Source organism: Triturus cristatus, chromosome 2_1 (assembly GCF_964204655.1).
Source record: "Triturus cristatus chromosome 2_1, aTriCri1.1, whole genome shotgun sequence".
NCBI lineage: Eukaryota > Metazoa > Chordata > Amphibia > Caudata > Salamandridae > Triturus > Triturus cristatus.
In genome coordinates this window covers 279,974,100-279,999,764 of record NC_140581.1, presented here as the reverse complement: position 1 = coordinate 279,999,764, position 25,665 = coordinate 279,974,100, and the positions used below count along the sequence as shown (strand labels likewise).

General features: G+C 43.7%; 1 protein-coding gene across 1 annotated transcript in view; it reads right to left on the bottom strand.

The window, feature by feature from the left end:
* Positions 1-25,665, bottom strand: part of WDR70 (WD repeat domain 70) — a 1,822,964-nt gene that overhangs the window by 1,772,702 nt on the left and 24,597 nt on the right. The window contains exon 2 of the mRNA XM_085631103.1: positions 12,303-12,386. Coding sequence (XP_085487229.1) covers positions 12,303-12,386 — 84 coding nt within the window. The remainder of the gene's footprint in view (positions 1-12,302; positions 12,387-25,665) is intronic.

Genomic DNA, 25,665 nt, shown 5'->3' with positions numbered 1-25,665 from the left:
CGCGTATAAACCCCAAAGAGGTCTCAGTTACAACGGGTTTTTCCATGTATAACCAAAGATGCCACACATAGGCTCACATGTATACATTTAACAGAAGATCAGGCGATACGTGCCTGAGTGGATATGGCAAACAGGGCACCTTTTTACATACAATATAGCAAGGCCCCATCATAGCAAGGTACTGGTAGAATGTCCGAAATTAAATGGAGAGGGTACTAGGAACCTCATTAGGGATGGAACCAACATTTATACTTTCAGGGATATAGATATATCAAGCACTCAACTAGATATCAGAAATCATTCATGAACTACGGACTAATAGTGGGCAAGACAGATTCTGCACAACTGTGGACAAGCACACTTCCCTGACCATACCACAATGAAACTAACAGTTTTGTATATGGTGCCCAAGAAGACAGCCTAGACCAAGTAGGGGTCCTCCAAAGAAATTCAACAAGATCCGGGGAGCGCAGCTGGAAAATTATGGACCAATATAGTAGAGTACGGACAGGTATGAGTGGCATAGGTCAAATGCTTACATGGTGTGACCGAAAGGAGCGAGTGGAGCAATGCACCTGCGTTAGACATTATTCCTTGAATTAAATGCTCAGGTTTTAAGGATATTAATGTCACTTCATTAATGATTGTAATATAATATTTCCATTGACTATTTTGTGTCCCATGTAGAAGTGCAACACCCTAATATTAAGTATGTAGACAAATAAATTATTATACTGTTTGGAATAAACACATAAAATATGGTTAAAAACCCCCTAAAAGATACACACCGAACCATGAAAAGGATCTGCTTTGGCATGTATGCTACGTGGGATGAATATTTGTTCAGTAGTTTTCAGCATGGAAGTTATGCATAATCTACTCCAAAAGTGATTCCCTCAATAATTGTCGTAACCACCATATCCATTTATAACAAAAAGCCAGGAGTAGACAGATTGGGTCACTACTATATTTAGTACTTATTCATCTAACGGCTATAGAATTATTAGCAAAAACAGAAAATTGCATTTCTAAAGAATCTTCTCCACAGTACTTAAAAAGATGCATATGGCTATTAAGCAAGTACAACAACATGGACCCACACAAACCAAATAAAAATAGATTCATCTCTAATAGACTCTTCCTTGGGAAACTAATTCAAAGCGCAGCATTCCTACAAATCTCTCAATTCCTAAAAGACATCCATTCATTCTTGGACTAAACCAGATTCTGGCCTAATCACCATATGGGACAAGTTAAAAATCCAAGTACACAAAAATGGCACAACTTCTGTATCACTCAACACCCTCCGACACAGTTTCTCAATCAAGAAAATAGGAGTTCACCTAGGATCTATAAGCTCTCATCTTCAATGTCTAATACAACCATTACCAAAGCTAATCAAGAATTTTAATCATATCTGCTACAATTATGCAGATTTCACACAAATAATGCACAACGTGGAAAACTCAAAAGATATGGAAAATTCAAAACTGAAAAACGGCTCAAAACTCACTTCACAATTGATGACACATAAAACTATCTTCAAATAAATGCATCAAAACCACTCGCTTGTGGACGATGGAGAGGTTATGGTCTGTTAGCACTCCACCTGGACAAACTAGGACCTCCCAAAATATCCAAAGAACCTTTAATTAAGGCAGGTTCATAAAACCTCCAAATTATTTTGCAGCATTCATGGCCACCATGCTGCAGCGGTGGTTCTTATTTTTTGTTATTTTTTAGAAAACCTTGCTTACTTTGAATGAATGAATGAGATAAGCATTTAATAGAGCGCATAGCTACCGTAAGGCATCCCAGAGCTATTTGCGGACGTGAACCTAGATGACAGCTCACTGCGTGGTAAGTTAGAACAGCCAGGTTTTGAGTAGTTTCATGAAAGACAGATGATTGGTTTCCTGTCGTTAGTGGAGGGCGTTCCATAACTTAGCCAAATTATAAGCGAAGGAACGGCCATCACTTCTTGCCCTCTTTATTTTTGGAACTGTTGCAAGCAATATGTTCAATGAGCGGAGGCTTCTGTTTGGGTGGTAACGGATGGTCATGAACTCATTGATGACCGGTCCCAACCCCTGGAAGGACTAATGGGCAATACAGAGCGCCCTGAATTTAATCCTTTCTAATACTGGCAGCCAGTGTAAAGTCTTCAATGCAGGTTTGGCCGATTGCCTATAGGGGAGAACCAGAAGCAGACGAGCTGCACAGTTCTGGGTGATCTGTAGACTGGTTATCGTGGCCTTTGGGGCTCCCAGATAAAGTGCGTTTCCATAGTCCACTCGCGAAAGAATGAGGGCCTGGACCATTATCCTTCTTGCCAGGAACAGGATGAGGGGAAGCACTTTACGAAGCATCCTCATGATGACATAGCAAGCTGCTGCCAGTTTGGCATTTTGGTTGGTATCCGAAAGTCAGTGAGCTGTCCAACCACATACCCAGAATTTTGCCAGGTGGGGCAGGGCCAAATCATTTTGGCCACAGTCGTCCTATGCTGGAGAGTGGCCTAGGAGCATAAGCTCGGTCTTATGTCTGTACAATTTTAAACAGGAGAGCTCCATCCATTGTGCGACCTTCTCTAGGCAAGGGCCTAGACTTGCGGATGTATTTTCTGGACGATTTAAGGCCACAACAAGTTGTGTGTCAACAGCGTACGTGACAATTTTTATGCCAAATGGTTGTACTATGTCGGCCAGCAGCCTCATCTATATATTGAATAGGGTGGGACTCAGGGAGGATCCCCGAGGCACCCCGCAGCTGAGAGCCATACGCTCAGACACCACTTCTCCTTCGAAGACCTGAAAAGATCTGTCTTCTTAGAAGGATTTTAACCATGTGGCTACATCTCCTGACACTCCCAAACTCTCGAATCTACGCATTAGAATAACATGACTGATGGTATCAAATGTGGCGCTGAGGTCAAGGAGCATGATGGCTGCAGCGCCTCCTTGATCCAAGATCCTCCTGGACTCTTCAGCCACTGCTAGGAGTGCCGTTTCTGTACTATGGCGGGGCCGAAACCCCGTTTGTGAGGGGTGATGCAAGTAGTTTGATTCTAGGAATTCAGGTAAAACTGAATTGACATGCCTTTCCAAGATTTTACTACCTGTGGATGACTTGGGGGACCCAGGTATTGATGGGATGAATGTTACTATATCACTGGAAAGCCTCCATATCAACATGGCGGCAGGGTCCGTGAGCACGATTAATGAGCACATAGCTTTTGGTTTTTGCCTCCTGGTGTGGTTCCATATGGGACTATCATGAATTCAGATGTTTTATGTCCTGCCTCCTTTTTATGGAATGAATATATGTGCTTTAATCTCACAAACATCTTGAAGTATTTATGAGATGTGCTCTAATGCTGATGCAAGCCTGACTATTCCTTGTATGCCAGTGTTGCAAGAAGCATAGGTAAACGTTTCCCGATACAAACCCTTTAGGTACAAATCCTGGATTAGATTGTAAATATAACATGTATGGAATTTTACTCTGGCAAGACCAGATTACTTCAATATATCAATAAGTTATACTGTACATATAACTTATTATTACAACCCCTTCCTCCTATCCTTTGTCCCCCTTCGTTCTAATTAGGCATCCACATCTGTCTGCTTACAATCAGACGAACAATTCCAAAAGTGTCCGTGCACATCCACCCATTATGAACACTGGCCCTTTAAAGACTGAATTAATCAATACTAATGAACATACTGACAATCTGTATTATCCCGCACACCACTTTTAATACTAACATAGATTGTATTTGGTATTCCTTTGTCATTTTCCGGTAAATTAATTCATAAGTTGTGACAACATTAACGTGGACTGTTCCATTTTTATAAGTGCATCTTAATCGATTTCTCTTCAGGAATGATAGTCTTCATGACCTTTATGGTATTACACAACACTTAATTTTAAATATGGTAGTAGACCGTTATCTAACAATTACATCTTTGCCATTCCTGGAGCTTTTCCCCCTATTAATTCTGAATGAACAATGAACTCATCTTTCTCTATGAAATATATGGTTTTGAAATTTGCTTGGCGTTCTCTATAATCCACATTTTGATAAGTCTTTATTATGAATTGTTGCGACTCACAATTGTTTAATTTTGTTAATTTTGTTTAATACAATATGCTACACGTTGTTTGTGTTTTATAATCATGTGTAGATATTTGTATATTTATGTACTTATAAGTATTTTGTTATCTACAGCCCTGAATAAGTTCATAAGAACGAAACGAGTTGGCTGTGGCAGTATCGCTTTAAAAGAAAAACCTCAATAAAGAAAACTTACGATTCTCATGTTTCAAAATTTGCTGTAATGGACGTTTGTTTGAATGGCTCCTGATTCATTTTGACAGATCTCTCTGTGTCAGGAGCAACATCTTTTGTCGCTGATTATGCTCAGGGTGTACAGCTACTGACTATTAGGGATGTGCTATATTCTTGCCTTAGCTGCTGTGACACGTCACTAGTGCAGTCTAGCTATGCAACACCAGCAGCATGCATTAGAATGAACATACTCGAGTGGGATCCCTGATGTTTGCCCTGGACATGGAACCGCAGGTCCAGAGGATGCACAACAACGACATTAAGGGAATCAAGATGGAATCAGATGAATTTAAATTGGATACTTTTACAAACTATCTGTTGCCGCCTCTCTTGGACCCCTCTCGATCTGTTCTAGCAGTGCTTGAAGAACTACAGTGGTTCTGAGAGGTGCTGGTGTTACAAAAAAAAAATAGAAATCCAAGGCCTTAAATTTAACATTAAAAGACCCTACAGCATTGTACTTGTAAAGTATGCTATTGTTTTGGTGGCATGGTACTTCTATCAAATATTTGGGAGGTATACCTCACCCCAAAGTGTATCAGACTAGAAAGTGACAGCAGCAGATTTGCAGGGATGCCATCGTAACCATGGTTAAAATGGCGATTCTGCTAAGTATGGTCTTTCTTTTTCAGTCTCTTCCAATAGATTCAGTACTAGAGACACTAAATAAGATTCAATCTTTATGTTGTAACTTTATTGGGAGTGGAAGGAAGTGGATATCGTGCCTCAAGCACAGCCATCTCCACCCAGAGCAGTGAGGGCAAGGCATACCTAAAATAACTCATTATAAGGCAGCACAGTTACACTATAAGTGAGAATGATCTAGAGTAAAGACAGAAACAAAGGGGCGTTTCCTATAGCGCTCTTTAGCGAGGTGCCCGATATTTGAAATCGTTCGGTTTTTTTAAGATAGAACCCTCTCAATGGATGAATCTGCAGTTATGTCCGTGACCCTGAGAGTCGGGAATAGAGTTAGCACTAGGAAAAAGATTTCTAGGTGCATGTACATATTCCACTCGCTGTGGGCAAATTCAGATTTCTCCCCTAACCTTGGCAGGGCGACATTCAAGCAGTTGAAAGTCAAGAGGTTTACTAAAATGAGCAATATCCTTCAAGAGGGAGTGATAAAACCATCTGAGCAGGTTAAACACGATTATGGCTAGGAAAATCTGTGAAGGTTCGTTACCTCCAACTACAACCCTCGAACAAGCAGGAAACTTCCAGAGAGCAAAGGTCCTTTGAGAAACTTTCACAAACTGCTTGATTTCCCAGAGCTATAAGGTACTAACAAATATTGCTCTCCCTTGAAAATAAAATTCTGAAAATGCCTGGGAAAAGGTGATCCACTACAGCAGTACAAAACGGGGAATGATTTTAAGGGAATTAAAAAAAAAAGCACTAAGTGAATGTGGAGTGGAGCGGTGTTAAATACATTACTGTGATGGTACTATTGACAAAAGGATGCAGGAAGAAAGAACTCACTCACCTAATGTTGTGTTGGCATGCGTCAAGCTCAAAATATCTTGAGATAGGGTACTTCAGGAGATTACCCAATTTACAGTCAAGGAAATCCCCATATCCACAAGCACTCTGCTAGAATGGATACCTGAATTAAATGGGGGAAAAGAAGGGAAGTAAAGCAACCACTTCTATGTTATGTTAATTTAAGAAGGGGTATCTCGGCGCTAGGGCAGATCGCAGGCAAAGAAGAAACGCTGAGTTAAAACATCACTGTCTTGAGCAGTTTCCTGAATTTGATATGTCAGTACACGTTCAAATGTGATGTGGCAACTCATTCCAATAAAAGGGGGCTAAATAAGAGAAAAACCTACTACCCACTCTTGACCTTCTGATACGCGGAACCGTGAGCAAAGCAATATCACTGGATCTCAAAAGCCTGACTGGACAATATTGTTTGAGATTCAGATTTAGCTAGCTGGGGCTTTTTTCCCCATTAAGGGGTTGTGAGTAAGACAGACATCAGATTTTAAAGCTTATTCTAAAAATTCAGAAGGCTATTTTGGGGTTTATCATCCACCCTATAATAAAAATCTTTGTTGGATTAGTATTAATACGTATGGTATATATTACTCCTGGGGAGAATAGTTCTTAATCTACAGGGCTCAGAGTAGAGTTTTTCAGTGATATGGAGTAGACTTTTGGAGTATCCCCATCCCTTCCCAAGATATACGGGATGCAACATGTCCCAGAAGACAAACAGTTTCACACAAACTCCCAGTACAGGTTCTCTTGCAGACAGTTGTGTCTACTGACAAGCTAAAAATAAAGGGTGAATTGATGCGAATTAATTTGCCAGAGGGCACCGCATGGGTGTTAGGGTGGGGGATGGGGTTGTATCGCATGTCATGTTTCTTTGAAAATGTCAATAAAAACGAATGAACCATAAGGCTCTAAGAGTCAGAGGATACACAATCAACACCATTACCATAAGTAAAGAAGGGCACGGCAATCCTCTGTGGCAAGATTTGTTATAAAAACACCAACAGTTGAGGGAGATGGGGGGAGGGTGGGGGATCAGGGATTCAGAATCGACCAAGATAAGGCCAATCTCTGCTAATGCTACACCAAGACCCTCGACTGTCGAGCTAATTGCCGTGGATACATGGCAATTCCTGAGGCCCCAATGGAGAACAAGGGTCAGTGAAGATCAAGAGAAACCAAGATAAGTACACAGTGGCATGAAGAAGAAAAAAATCACCAGTACCCACTTAACACCATCCGCACCAAAAGTGTAGCTAACATGGCAGCGACTCCACGGAAATGTGGGTATGCAGCAGAGGTGGATACAATTAAATGAGCACCCCAAGGAAGGAGAGACCTGTTTATTCAGTCAAACAAAAGAGGATCCACAGCAAGAAGAGATTAGAGAAAACCAGGGAGCCTAGGGTCTTCTGGGAAATATCATGGTGAGACAGGCCTGGAGCAGGGAGCTGCAGCAACAGGTTAGATGAACAGCCATAGCTGGGGTGAGCATAGGGTCTTCCTGGGGACTAACAAAGGAGCATGTGCCCCCCCCACTTGCTGCAGCCGGTAGGAGAAAAGCTACTTACACTTACCAAAGAGGTGATGGGAGGAAAAGATGTAATGAACTAACTGCGCTAGACACTACAAGGTGAATAGAGGACCTTTGCATAAAAGAGGATGCTGCACTGCTTAATACTAACAACTAAACTATTAAATACAACCAAATTGTGACAAAAGAGAACTGTGTAACTTCTTCCAAAAAATCTGTGAAGTGACAGATCACATAACCAGATGTCACTTAGGGAAGGTCAATATGCTCTGTGGATTATGACATAAATAGATCAGCCCTATTCTCAGAAGCTGATAATAGAGAATGGGCAGCCAAAAGTGCCATTGAACCCGATTCCTACTATCTGTACATGCCTCCAAAAAAACAAAATTGCAATGTGAGGTCACTAACTTCTTCGTTTCATACTCCCACCCTGGTGGAGCTTTTAGCTTTTATCCCACGCCCCACTTAAGGTTCTGTCACAAAACCTACAATGGTCTTAACATAAAAAGAACTGTTTACGAGTCTGTATTCCCTTAAATCAGAATTATGAGAATTAAGAAAATCTCACTAAAGAGCTAGCTGAACTGCAAGTGAGTCTGGGGGGGAAACTGCCATTCTCAGGATGAACAGACCAGGAATTTAGATATGGAACACAAGGTTCAAGCGCTGGAATCCACAAAGACATATTTGACCTGTCACCCATACCTCATGATTAAATGCGAATATTTTGATAATTGCTCTACCTGGAAGAGCAAAAGGAGGTGGTCCTTAAAGGGAAGTGCAGAAAGACCCTACTTGGCCACCTTTATTGATGGTTAGGTGACAACGAAACCCAGATCCTCCTTGATTGAGCCCTCAAGGCGACCAGGATAAATGAAAAAAACCTAAAGATGCCCTAGCCAAATTTCTTAACGAAGATAAAGGAATGAGTTAGGAGAATAGTAAGACAGGAAGATCAAATACAATTTCAAGATTTCGAGTGCTCCTTAAATCACGATGTGGTATACACAACTTTAGTGAAGCAAAAGCCATATCACAGAAAAAAACTATTATCTGAAAAAATACAATATCGCTGGCAGTAAAGCTTCAGAGTAGCATTTGACAACAGAAACAAATTACATGAAACATCTGATAAAGCAGAAGCACCATATCTTTTAAAGTTTCAACTGGATGTGGAGCAGCTCTGTCCGAGGCCTCAAAGATTAACAACCAACAATAAAATGAATGGAAGGCAGCCAACTCAAGACAACAAGATGTAAGGAAGCATACCAAAGCTGAAAGAATGATGCTGGTTTGGTATACGCAGCGGCCTATAGTCGTCCCATCACAGACTTCAGAAAGTGAACCAAAGTGAAATAGGTGATTTGGACAACTAGAAATACAAAAACAATCCAAAGCCGTACTAAACACACACCACAAGACATTAATTTAAAAGTAGCAGGAAAGTGAGGGGAGTTCAAATAAATTACGGAATAAACCAGCATTATTCTAGATAAATAAAAAGATTGAAGGAGGGTCCAGGAAAAAGAAGATTATTTCATCTACCTTGATAGTGCATTTAATTATGCAGCCCAACAGGGGCTGTTAGGAGCCCTCAATTGTTGGGGACACCCATGTGTATCTGGTGTACAGATTTAAACTTTGTGAGTTTTGCTTACATTACGTTATTTATGTTGGGGGTAAAAAATTGTAAAGGGAGGCAGGGGAAGATCATTACATAAAGTTTATAAAGAGCAGGATTTGTAACACAGTGATTTGAAAACAGAAAATCTACCACAGTCCGTCCAACACGTGGTTAACATTGTATTACTTCTTAACTCAAAAGGTCTTAACACCCCAAACAAAAGTCGCAAGGTTTGACATCTTATTCAGGAGGGGAGATACGACACAGATTGATAAATGGCTTGCTTGCCGTTTGTAAATTCATGACCTGCGCAATTCAATGTACACACTACAAAGAGGCTTTTAAAATGTAGCGTATAATTGAACTTGTATTGCAGAAAAAATGATGTTGGGGAATAGAGTTGCCGACTTTGAATCTACAGAATCGGGCTCGAGCCCGGCGTCTGCTCATTATCCTGTGATTCTGGGCAAATTACATAATCTCCTTGTACGTAAAAAAAAAAAAGAATCTGACCTTGTGTAATGTATAATGTGGGGCTCATGTAAAGCTGCACGCGGTTTTATATGTAGCTACTCGACAGTGAAAAGCCAAAAAACGTACAGAATATTTTGGTTTTTTTTTGCCACACTTTTGACCCTTGCCCCCAAGCTCACTAGCCCCGCCTCCTCTCAATGCAGTATCACAGTTCCTATGCTTTTTTAATGCCCTTTAACCACTGGTAGGTCATATAGTTTTACAGCAGTGCCTATGACTTAACTCATCACCTTAATGTCTGAGACATCACGTAGCGCAGCTGTGGGCAAAACCATAGTTAGCTATGAGAGCTGCTCCTTTGTCACTCAAATCTTGGTAGCAGCTAAAACAGCAGAGCTCGATTTACACAAATCTAACAGCCAAGACAACAAAAACACTCCTTGTATAAATTATGAATTGTAACGGGCAGCCTCAGCACACAAAACATTTTCTTTCCAAACCACATAGAGGGAAAGGCGTTGTTAATGCTTGGTGCAAGGCAGTGCGGAAATGACTTGGTAAGAATTGTATTTACTTAAAAACAAGAGGTTAGTGGTAGGGTGTCACAGACTACGAAACAAGTGCTTTCATATTGGCTCGAAAAATACAGACTTGCACAGTATCAACTGTGTAACGGACAGCAAGTTATGTTTTCTTTACTGTATACTCACTTATCAATGTTTTGCTGCAGATGACTTGCACAGGATTACTTATTTGTATACAATATATGAACAGCATTTCAAAGAAAATCCATGTCTTCTCATCTGTGTCTTGCTCGGCAGTTGCAAGAGTTCTTGTAATCAATCGTAAATTCCGTCGATGTTGTCCCACTCTGTTCAACTCTTTTTACAAGCGGTGCTGTGAGCTGAGCTCTGTTTAGTTCTGATCACATGGCCAGAGACACGTCCATGCTTTCTCATCTTTACAAGGTGAGTGCGCACAGACGTGGGGCCAATGTCTCTGGTCTTTTCTTACAAAATATGGGTGCGCTTTACACGAGCAATAGCTACATTACTAAATTGTATGGTGCAAACTCGGTGCGGGTGCGCTTTACACCAACAGCTGCATTACTAAGCTATATGGTGCAAACTCAGCCCGGAAGTGCGAGTGCACTTTACACGAGCAACATCTACATTATTAAGTTATATGGTGCAAACTCGGCCCGGAAGTGCGGGTGCGCTTTACACGAGCAACAGCTGCATTACTAAGTTATATGGTGGAAACTCAGCCCGGAAGTGCCGATGCGCTTTACACGAGCAACAGCTACATTACTAAGTAATATGGTGCAAACTCGTCCCGGAAGTGCGGGTGCGCATTACACGAGCAACAGCTACATTACTAAGTTATATGGTGCAAACGAGGCCCGGAGGTGCGGGTGCGCTTTACACGAGCAAAAGTTACATTATATAAGGTCACACTAATGGGGTAGATTAGGTGATCTGTCCAAAATCGCAGGCTGTTGAGCCGAGCGGAGACTCAAACCCGCTTACCCAGTTCCAAATCAACAACCCTGGCTGTAACGCCACACTCTCTCCAGCATAATAGGCAACAATGATCTGCTACCATCAGCTGCCTTTTGTCGCGTGCATGTCACACCTCCGGCCACTGAATTGGTTATTTCGAACAGTAGCCGAAGTACATTTTAACAAGCCTGTTTAAAAACAGTAATTTAGAGACATGCCGCTATGAAAAATGTTAATAAAACAGTGTATGTTTATTAGCGCTACAGGAAGCATGAGCGGTGAACGCTTACTGGAAAAACAAGATAAAAGCACACACAGCCACGCTGCTGTAAACAGACACCTTCAAAGCCCCAGCCCTCACCCCCTGACCCCTCCCAGAAGCGCACATAATCGTAAACAGCGTTGTTAAAGGCACTGGCTGTGGAAGGAATGCAGCTGGCGCTCACTCCCGAGAGCAAAACGCCGTGGGAGTAAACATTTGAAGAAGAGGTGGGACATGCACCCGCCTTTGGCCATTTGCGTGCTTTCATTATTGAAAGACACACGTAAAGTCCAATCCAATGTGTGGAAGGAGTCAGACCCACACGGAGAAGTTTTGAGCCCTCACAAGAAGCCTCCCACAGAGCAGCGCATGCGCGCTTCGCTAGGCTCAACCTAAAAAGGGGCACTCAAAAAGTTTATCTATCAATCTGCCCAGACAGGCCATCATGTTGCTGGTTATCTTTTTTCAATAGTAAAAAGAGCACTATATATTTTTAATCATTAATATGCACTTTTGCAAGTGGCTAGCAATAGTTCAAATTTTTCCGGTTTCCACCTAAATGTAATATGTAGTGGACGGTGTGTCCATGAAAGAATCAAAATGGCAAGACAATTCCAGAAACGAGACCAAATTCTGAATTGTAGATGGAACAGATGAGCTTGATCAGGAAACAATGTTTCATATTTGGAAGAACTTTGATAGAATCTGCAACACATTCCCAAGAAATGAATTCTGTAATTTTGTATGGAGCAAGCTTGCAATAGAAGAATACCACAGATTATGCACTAAACCAATATAACACACAATACGTGCGCTCCTTTTTCTGATTTTGTGCAAAATAGCTGGCCAGAAAATCTCCATAAACCGCAGTTAATACACAAATGCTTTATAACAGTTGCAACCCTGGTTTGTAATGTTATTAGATGGAAATTCTATACCTTGGTTGAATTTCCTACTTATATATACACATAGATACACATATTACTTACATTGGGTTTGTCAGTAGATAAAAACTAACATTGCACAAAGAAAAAAGTAACAAGGGTCCTTACCAAAAGCTTTTCTACTTCTTTCTATTGCAGTCCTACGAGTTTGCTCAAACATTGCTTCCAAATCAAATGTACGGGCTTTCTTACCTTAAACAAAACACAAAGGAATTGATTAATTTTAAAATACAAACTATTAGGTGAACTTCTTAAACAATGAATGCAAAAATATGGATTCTAAATTTCCACATGTATTCACATATCCCTCACAAACTATACATAGCCACGCCTGTCTTTTTTTAACATTTTATTTAAAAAGAAAGTATCTGATTCATGCAGAAACACTCTAGGTAACAGTCAACTGTACCTAAAGTCTGCCCCAGTTACAAGCATGCCCTGTTATGAGATCAGGAAGATGAACTTAATATCCTTAGTTCAAAGTGATGCTTTTGTAATTTAATAAAGTACACTGATAATTGTGTTTTGCCTGTACAAGATTTCAGTCGCATGTATTAATGGTGCAAGCCAATAATTTAAAATTCAAAACTTTAGTTCACATAAGTGAACACATTTTCAAATTGATTTTAATGTTGACTGGTTTCAGAGGTAAGAAAACATATATTGTATACTTTTTCAGTAAGGAGTGAACTGCATAGAATAATGAATTGTCTGGAACAGGGAGGAGGCCCATGAGCATGTGATAAATTGTGGATGGTAGGAAGTGTGAAATTTTACAGCAGTAAATAACAGCTCATTCACAAAATGACAGGGACAAGCAATGGAAGTCAGTCAGAAATAACTTTTTTCGCCAACACAATGATGGCATGAAAAGTATTCTACAAATAAATCAATTTCCATTAATAAAATTACATATATTACAACAAAGTTGCTAAAAAAAATAAGATCACATTAAAACATCACTGATATTATACAAGTGGTGGTAATTCATAGTTTGACTCAATATCTTAATTTACAAGTTAAATATTAGGTTGGCAGTTTAGTCTTCTTCTTTTCAGAGCAGATAAGACAAATGAGGCCTGAGAAAAACATGTAAAGGGATCATACAATAACTGTAGGTAATATTGAGCCACACAACATTGTCTAAAATTCATTTTGCGAATGAGAGGGACAATAAATCTTTTCCTTTCTTCACCACAGAATTTACAAAAAAACAAGAAATGTAAATCATTCTGGATGTATCCATAGGCACAAGCGCAAAGTGGCAGTTCAGAGATTGTATACGTATTAAGGGGAAAACGCAACATCAGGAGGATATAGTTAAGACGAAATCTCACTAAAATATATCTATGTTGTAAGTTTGTAACAAACGTTAAATAAATTAAATTCGGATCAATCGACGATATGCTCGGGACAACGGGATATGCTCGGACTGTCGGCAACTTGAGATTAAAATCTAGCCTTTAACTTGGTCAGTAAATGATTTTTCAACTCTTTCTTCGAGATAGACCAGCACGACGATGGATCTACAAAAAGGTGATTTAACCCAACTGTCTTAAGGGTGGATTCAACATATTTTAGCCGGCTGATCTTATTCACACGATCTAAGTTCAAAACATCATTTATGATATCTCTAGTTGGTGAGAGTCTCTTTACGACAAACCGAGTGCCACATCAGAATGGGTGCAATACAGATTTTATCACTATTATAAGGTACTCTCAGTTCCGTGTGACAATTAAAATTAGAGCATGACTTTGGCAGGCAGGCCATACTTTTCAAAAAAGCATCTTCTTTGCATTGCAATTTAGAAGAATCTGAGATGCCTCAAACGGCAGCACCATAAGTGGCAGCAGATACAGTTTTTGCTTCATACACTTTCTTTACCACTTCAATAGGTTTAGTCAAAATTTATTTTACAAATTTAAAAAGAGCCCCAATATTTTTTTGCCATCTGTAAGCCCCTATTAGAAACCATACTTTGCCAATTAGTGTGTCGGTCAAACAAGATCCCTAAATGATTAAAAGAGTCAACAACGCCCAGCTTCCCTCCCTCAATATGGATTTCCGTCTGTTTCTGCTGTTTTGGGCCTACAACAAGAATAAAAGACTTAGAATAGTTAACTTTCATGTTCAAATTACTCATACATTTCATATATTCCGTTACCAGTCGGCGCAGTGCATTACCAGTACGTGCCAAGATCACTGCGTCGTCCGCGTAAAGGAGCATCGGCACTTGTAGTGAATTAATATAGGGGACATCTGGGGTGGACCCTAACAAAGCAGATTCAGCACTGTTTGTGTAAAGGGCAAATAAAAAGGGCGCAAGGACACACACCTGCCTCACGCCTCTAGCAATTTTAAAGCGTCTAGTGCATTCTCCTCCATTACCAACGCGAACACAGGCAGTAGCTCCAGTATACAGGTCAAGAATTATGTTGATGATCTGTATATCAATCCCCATTGCCTCCATGATCTGCCACAGCCTAGACTGTGCCACGCAGTCAAAGGCTGCCGACAGATCCATGAAGGCAAGGTATAGGTGGCCTTTCTTCGCTACAGTATATTTGGCTATTATTCGATTCAATTTCAAACACTGATCCACGGTACCTTTTCCTTTTCTAAAACCATATTGGCATGGGATTATAATATTCTTTTCCAAATCCCATTCCTCGAGTCTATTTAAAAGTAGTCGGCCCATTAATTTAGCGGTAGAATCTATCAAAGAAATGGGCCTATAATTTTTCAGGATTGTTCTCTCCCCTTTTTTATAAATTGGCACAATTACAGATGATTTCCATGAAGGAGGACACCTATTTGAGCGATTTTGTTAAAAACATATGTTAAAAGCAGGGCCCAGAGGTATTGATTATCTAAAAAAAGATCAATTGGGACGCCGTCAGGTACAGGCGCCTTTATCCTTTTGCTCAGTTTAAGGGCATATTTTGTTTCTTCCAGCGTAAACTAAACAGAGCCTCCAACTAGACTTGAAAGGGGGAGTTGAGTAGTTATATCCTCGGTAGTTCCAAATAGGCCTTCAAAGTGTGTAACCCATGTCTCCTGTTCTACATGAATATCAGTTGTCATCCTCTGTTCATCTCTCAGAAAGGGTGCGTTTATCAGTGACCAAAATGCCTTTGAGCTATTCAGTAAAGAAGCTTTTTGCAGGTTTTCCCACCATTCCTCTTTAAAGCTTTTCAGCCTTAACCTTGCTTTCTTATAAAAGCTTGCGTAAGGACTTAACCAAATATTGATCTCGCGGTTTAGACTTTTACGGCCACATGAAGATTCTTAAGAGTTTTTACACATGCCTCGTCAAACCAATTAGACTTCTTATGGTGCCGATAACGTACAAAACGTATTAAATTATTTTTAATTTCCAATAACATTTGTTCAAATGCTGTAATTAAGCCATCGTCACATTTTGGGTCTAGACATATCATTATCTCTGATGTTCGTTTGGGGACTATGTTACCCAGAAACTTCACAGCATCAACTCTCTCCCACTTCAAGACAATTCCATTCTCCCTTGCAATCACCGGTTCAATATAGAGTTTAGCATTATACTCCCTTTTTGACAAAGACAAGACTTAAAACGTGATTGCAGCATGGTCACTGAAAGCATAAAAGTTCATCTTAAATTGAGTAAAAAGTTTCTTTATAGGGTCAGAGACCAGTACATAGTCAAGTGTAGAGGAGTGGGAGCGACTAGAAAAAGTAAAGCTTAGCTGACCAGTTAAGGGTACGGTAGTATTTAAGAATACAAGATTTTTTATAAGTAATAGCCTGTTTAAACCATTACCATAATCATTATGGCTAAAATGGGTAACAGAATACCCATCATCATCTACTAACCCACATGCTGGCATGTTTATCATATTACAAGGATGAGCGTTAAAGTCACCAAGCCAGATTATATCACAGGGTTTATTACATGCTTTTTCCAAATTAAGCAATATCTCTTCCCAGGGGATCCAAAATAGTTCCTTGATTACTACCAAAATTGCTGTTATAAAAATGTATAAGTAACCAATAATTATCGCTTTAAGACTCTAAGAGGATAATGTGATAATACGGAGATGTGTTTAAAAAAGATTTCACCGTTAAAGGTAATTGAAGTCATTAAGGGATTACCTCTGTGCCAAACAGAGTGCACGACAGACACATGATGAATGCATTTAAAAGTCTGGGACAGGGTTCTCCAAAGTCGGTCCTGGAGGGCTGGATCCGTGCAAGATTTTTAGAATATCTTCATTTAGATAAATGAAGTTATCTTACAAAATCTGGCATGGATCCTGCCCTCCAGAACAGACTTTAGAGAACCTTAATCTACGAGAGAAGCTTTTGGTTTCTAGGAAGAGGTTTAGCTTGTGATGGGCAATATCTTGATTTAACGTTACACCGGGATTAGAATTTGCCAATCTCCAGAAAGCTGTCTAGGCACAGTATGGTCAAAGCTCCGAGGAGACTTTGTTTACCTGCTGCAGAACTTTGGCTCTATGATGAAGGTACTTGGAATGATCTCATTTAACGAAAAGGAAACTGTTGATCTGTACTAGTAAACTGGCAGTGGTGGAATCCTGATGTGGCATTTGTTCAGTTCTTTTAGGTGACCTGGACATATGAGATTCTGGTGTGTCAGAAACTTACAAACCTTACTGGTTCTGAGGAATCTTGAAAGCTAAACAACTAGAGATGCCTGCAAAATCATCAAAGACAAATAGCAGAACTGGCACTTATGAGCAGGTTTAGGCAGAGATTGCTCAATGAAAATGTAAGTCGCACTCCTATCTCAAGAGTTTCTTTTATAAGACTATATTTCTGGTCCTGAATATTTGCATATATTAGCGGCGAAGTGCCCACGCAAGCTGGTGGGTGTATGCTCCAGAGCATGATCACGTGTTAAAGCTGAGCCCTACCTGTTTCGACGCGCTGAGCAGGTGAGAGGGCCCGGGTGGCTGTTGCGGAGCGGCGCTGGGGCTCCTCCCACTGAGTTCATCCACACCATGGCAGGGAGCGAGTGGGCCCAAACCTGGGCTGAATTCTGAGAGATGTCCCTGACTTTAAGATGGCGCCCAGACCGGGGACACACCAGAGAAATAATATGAAGCTAGAATCAGCAATTTGATGGGGTTAGGAAACAAAGGACAATAAGCTGGTGCATATAGCTCCTGGTTCATAAATTAAAAGACAGCTGCAGTGAGCTTTGCTACACCCAGAGTCACAATATGCGCCTGACCCTAAGATGGCCACCTCAGGCTGAATTCAGAAAGCATTACTACTGAACAGGCTCCTCACTGATAAAAGGCCACTATATAGCAATAGCCTACTCAAAGGGGCCGTCATTTGGATGGGGAGTTGCTCACCCAAGTGAAGAAAACCGACAACACTGCCCATATGCCACCGAAAAAAGCGGCGAACAAGGTCTCTAACTTTTTTGCGCCAACAGAGAGGAGACAAGCCTACAACGAAGGGGGGCAAGCAAGCACGATGGCACTCACCAGGGAGGACATAGTGGCCTCACTCAGAGACTTCAAATCTGAACTCTGCGCAGAGATCAAACAAGACTTACGGATCACTATGGATCAGCTAAAGGCCGATCTCACCGAGCGCATGTCTGCCCTCCAGAAAGATGTGGATGCTGTGGGCTCCAGGGTCCTGGCGATAGAGGACCAGACCCAAGAGCTGGGCACTCGCACTCTGAAGCTACATGAGAAACAACAGGATCTCCAGACGCAACTCCAACAGGTGCTCCTGAAGGCAGAAGATTTAGAAAACAGGTCCCAGAAGGAGAACATTAGAATAAGGGACCTAGATGAAGGCGTGGAGGGGCCAGATCTGAAGGCTTTCGTTGAGGGGCTTTTTGCTGAGATTCTGAAGGCGCGCCAGATGAAGATTGATAGGGCACACCGCTTGGGGAACCAGCAGTCGGGTGATCGACGACGTACGCACAACATTCTCGTCAAGCTTCACTCTTTTAAAACAAATGAAGCAATTCTGCAAGCTGCAAGGAAAAAAGAGGAGACCTCTTTCCAAGGGTAGAAGTGCCTACTGTTCCAGGATCTGGCCCCCTCTACATTGGTGCGCAAACAACAACTCAGACCGAAAACGACCAACTCTGAGAAGACAACATAAAGTACAGATGGACTATCCCCTTTAGTGTAGCCTTTGAAGTCAATAACAAATCTCACCACATCTCTGACCTGGGGGAAAGTCTCCGCATTCTGGGCCTCCCTATCCCCGAAGCCGAGGGTGGCAAAGGTCCTGCAAGAGGGCCGGACGCAACTAAAGGAACCTCCTCCCAATGGCGCACGATCTCCAAAGGCAAGCCCAGCCAAAAGTGAAGCTAAATGGACAAAGAAAGCTACTGTGAGAGACACAATTTTACTTCGAGACAGCATTACCCCTGAAAATGCACAATGAAGGACGAAATGTTGACGAAGCCTCATCTGCACAAATCTCACAACCGACTTTACACAATGGACCATAGTTTAAAATAAATCTCTATTTGGTCTTCTTCGTACAAAGCAACCAACAGTCGAGGCTGCGGGCACTGACCGAGTCGCCCGCTATAATGATCTCATCGTTCAAGACTGAATCTGCTGGGAATCCGTTGGGTACTCAGCTTAAGTTTTCTTGGGTTACCTGTTCTTTCTATTTTAGGGGGGGGCCTGGTGGTGGTCACACGGGACAGTCAGGCAAATCATGTAGGATGGGAGTGCAGGTGCTCTGTCCATTGCCAGCCTGGTCGGTCTTGGACCACGATGGGGGGAGTTAGGGAGGAAGGCCACGGGTCACAAGGGAGATGCATGAGAGGAGGAAGGGGAGGGTAAGTACAAGATGGTATCAATAGCCTCATGGAATGTAAAAGGTCTAAATTCACTCTTCAAAAGGCAACAATATGGAAGTATCTGATAGACCACCAGTTTGAAGTGGTAGTGCTGCAAGACACACACCTTAAAAAAAATGATGAGTTACGACTTCGCCACAAAAGCTATCCCTTAGTCTATAGATCATCAGTCAGCTCTAAACAGAAGGGAGACGCACTCTTATTCCGCAGCACAGCAAAATTCCCACCTGAGGCCATGAAGGCAGACAGAGAGGGCAGGGTAATCATGGTAAAGGGGAAATTGAGAGGCAGACTCTGCACATTCTTCTACGCGTATGCGCTCAATACATGGCAACCAGCGTTTTTGAACTCCCTACTAGACTTGATAGGAGGGTTCGCAGAGGGTCCAATGGTTCTTATGGGCTATTTTAACCTGACCTGGCATGCTGAAATGGACAGTACTCACCCCCACAGGGTGGCCACAATCAACTTACCCAAAGGGAGCATACAGAGAATACATGCCTTAGGTCTGAGCGACGTGTGGTGGACGCTATACTCAACCACCAAAGACTACACCTTCTCACACGTGCATTTGACTTACTCTAGGTTGGATCACAACTTTATAAGTCAATCCCTACTGGGTTCCCTCTAGGCAGATACTCACAATCACTATATCAGACCATAGTTTTGTGACAATCAGCTTGTCTGGGGATGTCACGGGACAGGCACACACAGATGGTATTTCCTAATTTCAGTAACCAGGGACAGGGTTCTCCGGGACAAACTGAGAGCAACAATTACCGATTACTTTGAATTAAATCAACCCCAGGCCACATCACCCCAAAACAACTGGGACACCTTTAAAGCGGTCCTCAGAGGCAAATGTATTGAATTCAATTCCACATTGAATAAACGGAGAGCTAAGGAAAGGTGGAGCTGGAGGCCGAACTGGAGAAAGTAGAGCGAGACCATAAGAAAGCACCCTCTCGGGTAGTGCAACGACAGCTCAGTGCACTGAATGGGAAAATCAAAGCGATCCATACAAACAGGGCAGAATACACTCTATTGCGGCTCCGTCAGATATCCTATGCCCAGGGAGGAAAGGTGGGGACTCACCTAGCAAGACGCGAAAAAAGAGAACGTGATTACATAGGGGGCATACGTAATGGGGACGGTAATTTAACACACATTGATGAGGTAAAGGCACAAATATTTGGAGGGTTTTATAAAGACCTATACACAGGCACTCCCTCGGATAAAGAATTGCAACAACAAAACTTAGATTCACTAGACCTGCCCCAAGTCCCGCCCTCGGAGAACGACCGGCTAAATAGCCAGTTAAATGGCCAGATTACCTCAGGGGAAGTAGAAAAGGCAATTTCAGAACACAAAGCACACAAAGGTCCCGGGCCGGATGGGCTGACGGCACACTTTTATAAAATATACGCGTCAGAGTTTATACCCCACCTCACCTATTTGTTCAATGCAACAGCGGAGGATTCCAATGTATTGAATTCTATGGCTGAGGCAGTAGTCACCGTTATTCCCAAGGCGGGGGAAAATCCACAAATTTGCGTCTCCTACAGGCCTATTGCCCTATTAAACCTAGATGCTAAGCTAATCTCAGCAATACTGGCCACAAGAATAAAAAACCTAATGCCTGCACTAATCCACCCTGATCAATCTGGCTTCATAAAAGGGAGACAGACGCATGACAATATTTGCAGGACTATACATTTGATCGAAAAAGTCTCCAAATTTAAAATTCCGGCAATGTTGGTGGGCCTAGATGCCGAGAAGCCCTTTGACAGGGTGGATTGGTCGTTCCTCTTTCTTACCATAGAACGTTTTGGCTTTGGGGAAAGGTTTATTAATATGGTCAGAGCTAACTACCCACATTCAAGAGTCCAGGTCAACGGGTCTACGTCACTCCCATTTGCACTGAGCAGAGGCACGACACAGGGCTGTCCGCTTTCACCTCTTCTATTTCCCTTGAGCATTGAAGCTCTGGCAATTCAGTTCAGGGCCAACCTGGAGATTAAAGGGATAGAATTTGGGGGTATAGAACACAATGCTTCGCTCTTCACGGACGATATCCTGATAACACTTACAGGCCCTTCACTACAGGCATTGCAGGCAGAACTATGAAAATTTGAAGCGGTAGCGGGCTTCAAAGTCAATCTATAAAAATTCTTTATCCTAAATCTCACAGCCCCAGAAGGAGAAGTCCAGCAGCTCCGGGGACAGACCCCTTTTCAGTGGGTGGGGGTGGATTCTGAGAGCTGCGGGCCACAAAGAGTCATTCCAGGCAGAGGGGGAGGATCCCAGGATGAGCATTTTGGGCTTGTCGGAGTTAAACTTGAGGCAGCTGTCCTTCATCCAGGTGGCGACTGCCTTCCTCCCATTGTGGAAGTTACTCTTGGAGGCTGTGGGTTCGTCTGTGAGTGAGAGAATCATCTGGGTGTCGTCGGCGTAGGAGACAATGTTTTGTCCGTGGCTTCTGATGATGGCTGCAAGCGGGGCCATTTAGATGTGGAAGAGGGTGGGGCTCAAGGAGGATCTCTGAGGCACTCCACAGCTGATCTCTGTGGGTTCTGAGTTGAACGGTGGAAGTCTGACTCTCTGCGTTTGGCGGGTGAGGACGGAGCGGATCCAATCTAGGGCTTTGTCATGAATGCAAGCGTTGTGGGGTCTTCCACAGCGGGTATGATGGGAGAAGGTGGCTAAGAGGTCCAGGAGGAAGAGGGCGGCAGTCTCGTTTCGGTCGAGGAGGGTGCGGTTGTCGTCTGTAGCGACGAGGAGAGCAGTATCAGTGCTGTGGTTGATTCTGAAGCCAAATTGAGAGAGGTCAAGGATGTTCTTTCAGTGAATTCGGAGAGTTGGGCGTTAATGGCTTTCTCAATTATTTTGGATACGAAGGGGAATAGAGAGAAGTGTCTGTAGTTCTTGAGGTCCGTTGGGTTGGCAAAAGGTTTCTTTTGCAGAGGGTTGATCTCTGCATGCTTCCAGTCTTCTGGGAAGGTTGCGGACTCAATGGAGCAGTTGATGGTGTGGTAGAGTTCACATTCGATGGAGGTGCCGGCTATGTTGAAGATGTAGTGAGGGCAGAGATCCGAGGGGGCCCTGGAGTGGACGCTCTTCATGATCCTGAGGGCATCGTCAAAGGTGAGGGTAGTCCAGTTGGTCAAGGTCTGCTGGGGGCTGGAGTCATTGGGTGCGGTGGTTGCGGGTGGGGCGAGTGAGTCTAGGGTTGTAAAGCTGCCATAGCTCTCCTTGATGTGGCTGTGGAAGAAGGTGGCAAGGTTGTCGCTGAGGTCTTGAGAAGGGGGAAATGTCTGCTCTCTCTGTGCTGGGTTTAGCTAATTATTTGACCACGGTGAAGAGTTGTTGTTGTGTGCATTGGCGTTGATGCGTTCTTCGATGGCTGTTTTCTTTGTTGTTCTGATGAGGAAGTGTTGTGCAGGGACGGCAGATTTGAAGGCTGCATAGTCTGCCGTGATCTTGCTGCTCCTCCATCTTTTCTTGAGCCGTCTGCAGGTGCGCCTGGACTCTTGGAGGGCGGGGGAGAACCAGCTGGCTTTCTTGGAGGGCTGCTTGCCTGACGGTTTCCTGAGGGGGGCCAGTGTGTTGGCGCAGTCGGACATCCAGCGGTGGAGGTTGCGTGCTGAGGTGTTGGTGTCCGTGGATATCTGTGGTGGGGTCTTGCTGAGGGAGGTGGGGATCTGGTCTTCAGTGACCTTGTTCCAGCTTCTGCAAGTATAGCGGTGGACATGGTGGCGTACTGTGGGTTTGGTGAAAAAGAAGTGGACACAGTGGCTCGGAGGTGTGGCTGGAGGAGATGTTGTTGCTTGCGGAGAATATGGGGTCATGCGTTTGTCCTGCTGAGTGGGTAGGCATTGTGACCAGTTGTTTGAGTCCAATGGTGGCAAGGTTCTCCAGTAGGGATGAGGTGTTGTGGTCTTCAAGGTTGTCCAGGTGGAAACTGAGATCACTGAGGAGGATGTAATCCATTAAGGTGAGAGCATGGTGAGCGATAAAGTCAGTTAAGGCTTCGCTGAAGGGAAGCGGGGTTTGGGAGGTCTCCAGACAAGAGTGCCACGGCGGGTGGCATTCGGGTTCGTCTAGATGTGGAGCTGGAGGTGCTCCATGTAGGGTGAGTAGTCGTCGGAGCTGGCTGTGAGGCAAGGGTGCCTTTGTGTACAATGGCGATCTGTTGACGCGGTCCTTGTGGATGATTTTGTATCCATCGGGGAATGCGGTTGAGATGTCCGGGGTTGAGATGGAGTTCATCCATGTTTCTAAGAAGAAGGTGACTTTGGGGGAGATGGAGTCAAGCAGGTTTCAGATCTCCACGGCATGTCTTTTGAGGGAGCGGGTGTTGAGTAGGATGCATCGGAGGTGGTAAGGTTTGGTTCTTGTGGGTCTGGTGTGCGCAGGCCGGCAAAGGTGCAGGTGCAGTTACAGCAGGAGAAATGGCCCTGGGTGTCGCTCTGCAATGCAATTTGGCAGTCGGAGCGGCGTCTGGTGTTGAGGGCGAGGAGGGTGCTGGCATCGTAGCAGTGGATGGCCCTAGGACTTGGGTCCGTGTCGCTGGGTGTGCTCCAGGCGTGGACAGGCACAGACGGTCATGCCTTCGGCGCACAAGCAGCCGCCATTAAGTAGTGCGAGAGGGGGGGCTGGACAGCTGGGAAAGCGGGTAGCGGCGCTGGAGGGGTTTAAGGCTGCAGGGGACGAGAAGCAGCAGGGACACGGAGAGAGAAAATGCATAAAAAGAGAAAAAGTGAAAGAAAGTGACAAAAAGCAGAAAAGATGAAAGGAAGGTGAAAAGAGATCAGAGGAGAAAAGGGCAGAGCAGCAGCAGAGCAGCAATGCTCCCCACTGGACCACCAGCGATGAGGCGCATGCGGGTGCCTGCGGATGGGAGAGGGCATCGAACAAACAGACCTGCAAGGGTCAGGGGCAGCAGCTAACAGGTGAAGCTGTGCGGGAAGGGAATCAGTTCACTGACAAGGTCACCAACCCTCTGGACACGTCTTTCTCTTAAGCGCAAGTGGGAAGAGTGGGTGGGACCCATTGATGATGCACACTGTCAAATTAGTTTTCCATCTCGACTTTATATGATCCAGATGAATTATTTGCATGCTGCATACCTCAAAACCCGCAGTCATTGGTGTGCTGGCAAGATTCCCCTTCCTACTTGCTTTCAATGACCCATGCAGCAGACTGCTTTCATGTGGTATGGAGGTACCCTCACATAGCAAAGTTTTGGCGAGGAGTTGAGGGGGACACTATCCTAGGTCCTTGGATGACTGGTGGATCAGACGCCCAGGGTGGCACTTTTGGCCATACTGTAGGATGTTGGGGGACTCTGAGGCAACTGTAGGAAGGTGGAAATCTGACTATGGTTACCCCCAACTTTTTGCCTAGTGTCTAGCTGGTTTTTCGACTTAGTTGGCCTGAGAGCCTGCCATTCAGGGTCTCAGACTGTCTGCTCTCTCTTTAAAATGGACTCCATGTACCCTAGGTACATACCCAATTGGTAAGGATCACCTTATTGGACCCTGCACAGTGTACCCAGGGCATAGGTGTACCCTAGGCCACCCAGGGGCTGCAGCATGTATTATGCCACCCCTGGTCTGGCCTTCCAATCAGACACAACTGGCTGATCACTCAGCTGGGGCAAGGTCGTGTAATCACCCCTTGCTTAGATATAGTATACCTATATCTACCCTTATATATAGACACATGTGTACCTATCAGCCACTCCTATGGCAGGCCTTAACAATCCTGGAGGCAGAGTGCTTGGTAACATGTGAGATGGTGCTCTAGCATGAGCTGAGCCTGTCTGCAGCTTTCGGAACCATGTCCTTACAGCTGTTCTATGATATAGCCTACCATATACTCTTAAAGTGCCTTATAATCTTAAACGGTTATGGTAACTATGGTTTGGCTTTATCAAAACATGTCGTGTAAGGTGTCTAACACTTTGGAATAATACCCCCATCCCATTTCTGGGGATGAGGATATTATCCCTCCCTTCTAGAGGGAGAAGACATGTTGTAACCTACTTACCCGGTTAAAGTTAACCAGAGCCCCAGCATCACAAAATGGATGCTGCTGCCATAGACACGAGTCTGACCTCCTGCTGCTGGGAGTGATCCCGGCAAGGGAGGCTTGGACAATAGGTTTCCTGCTTGGGGAGGTGCTAGCACCTCCCCAGACAGACTTTAGTGTATTGGGGCAGGGATGGCTGAAAGGAATGAGACATGCCTGGGGCACACAAGGTGTCCCATGCATAGTCCAGTTCAAACCGGTGCTGGGGCACTCCAGCCCCAGTCCTGGCGCGAAACTGGACAAAGGGAAGGGGGTGTAACCACCCCCCTCCCAGGTCCCACCCATAAGGCGTGACCTAGCAGGCAACCCAGCCCCCCAGATTAGTATAAGTGTGGTAGCTGGGCCCCAGGAGATTAGATTATCCTGAACCTGCAACTTGAACAGAAACTCTGGACCGTCGACATTCGACGAAAGAAGAAGACTGAAGAATCTTCCTTGTGGCCAAGGAGTGGCTACCCTGTTCAAACAGGCACCATCAAGAGACTTACCCTTTGCTTTGCTGAAGTTCTACGAGGGACCGACTGCAGAGC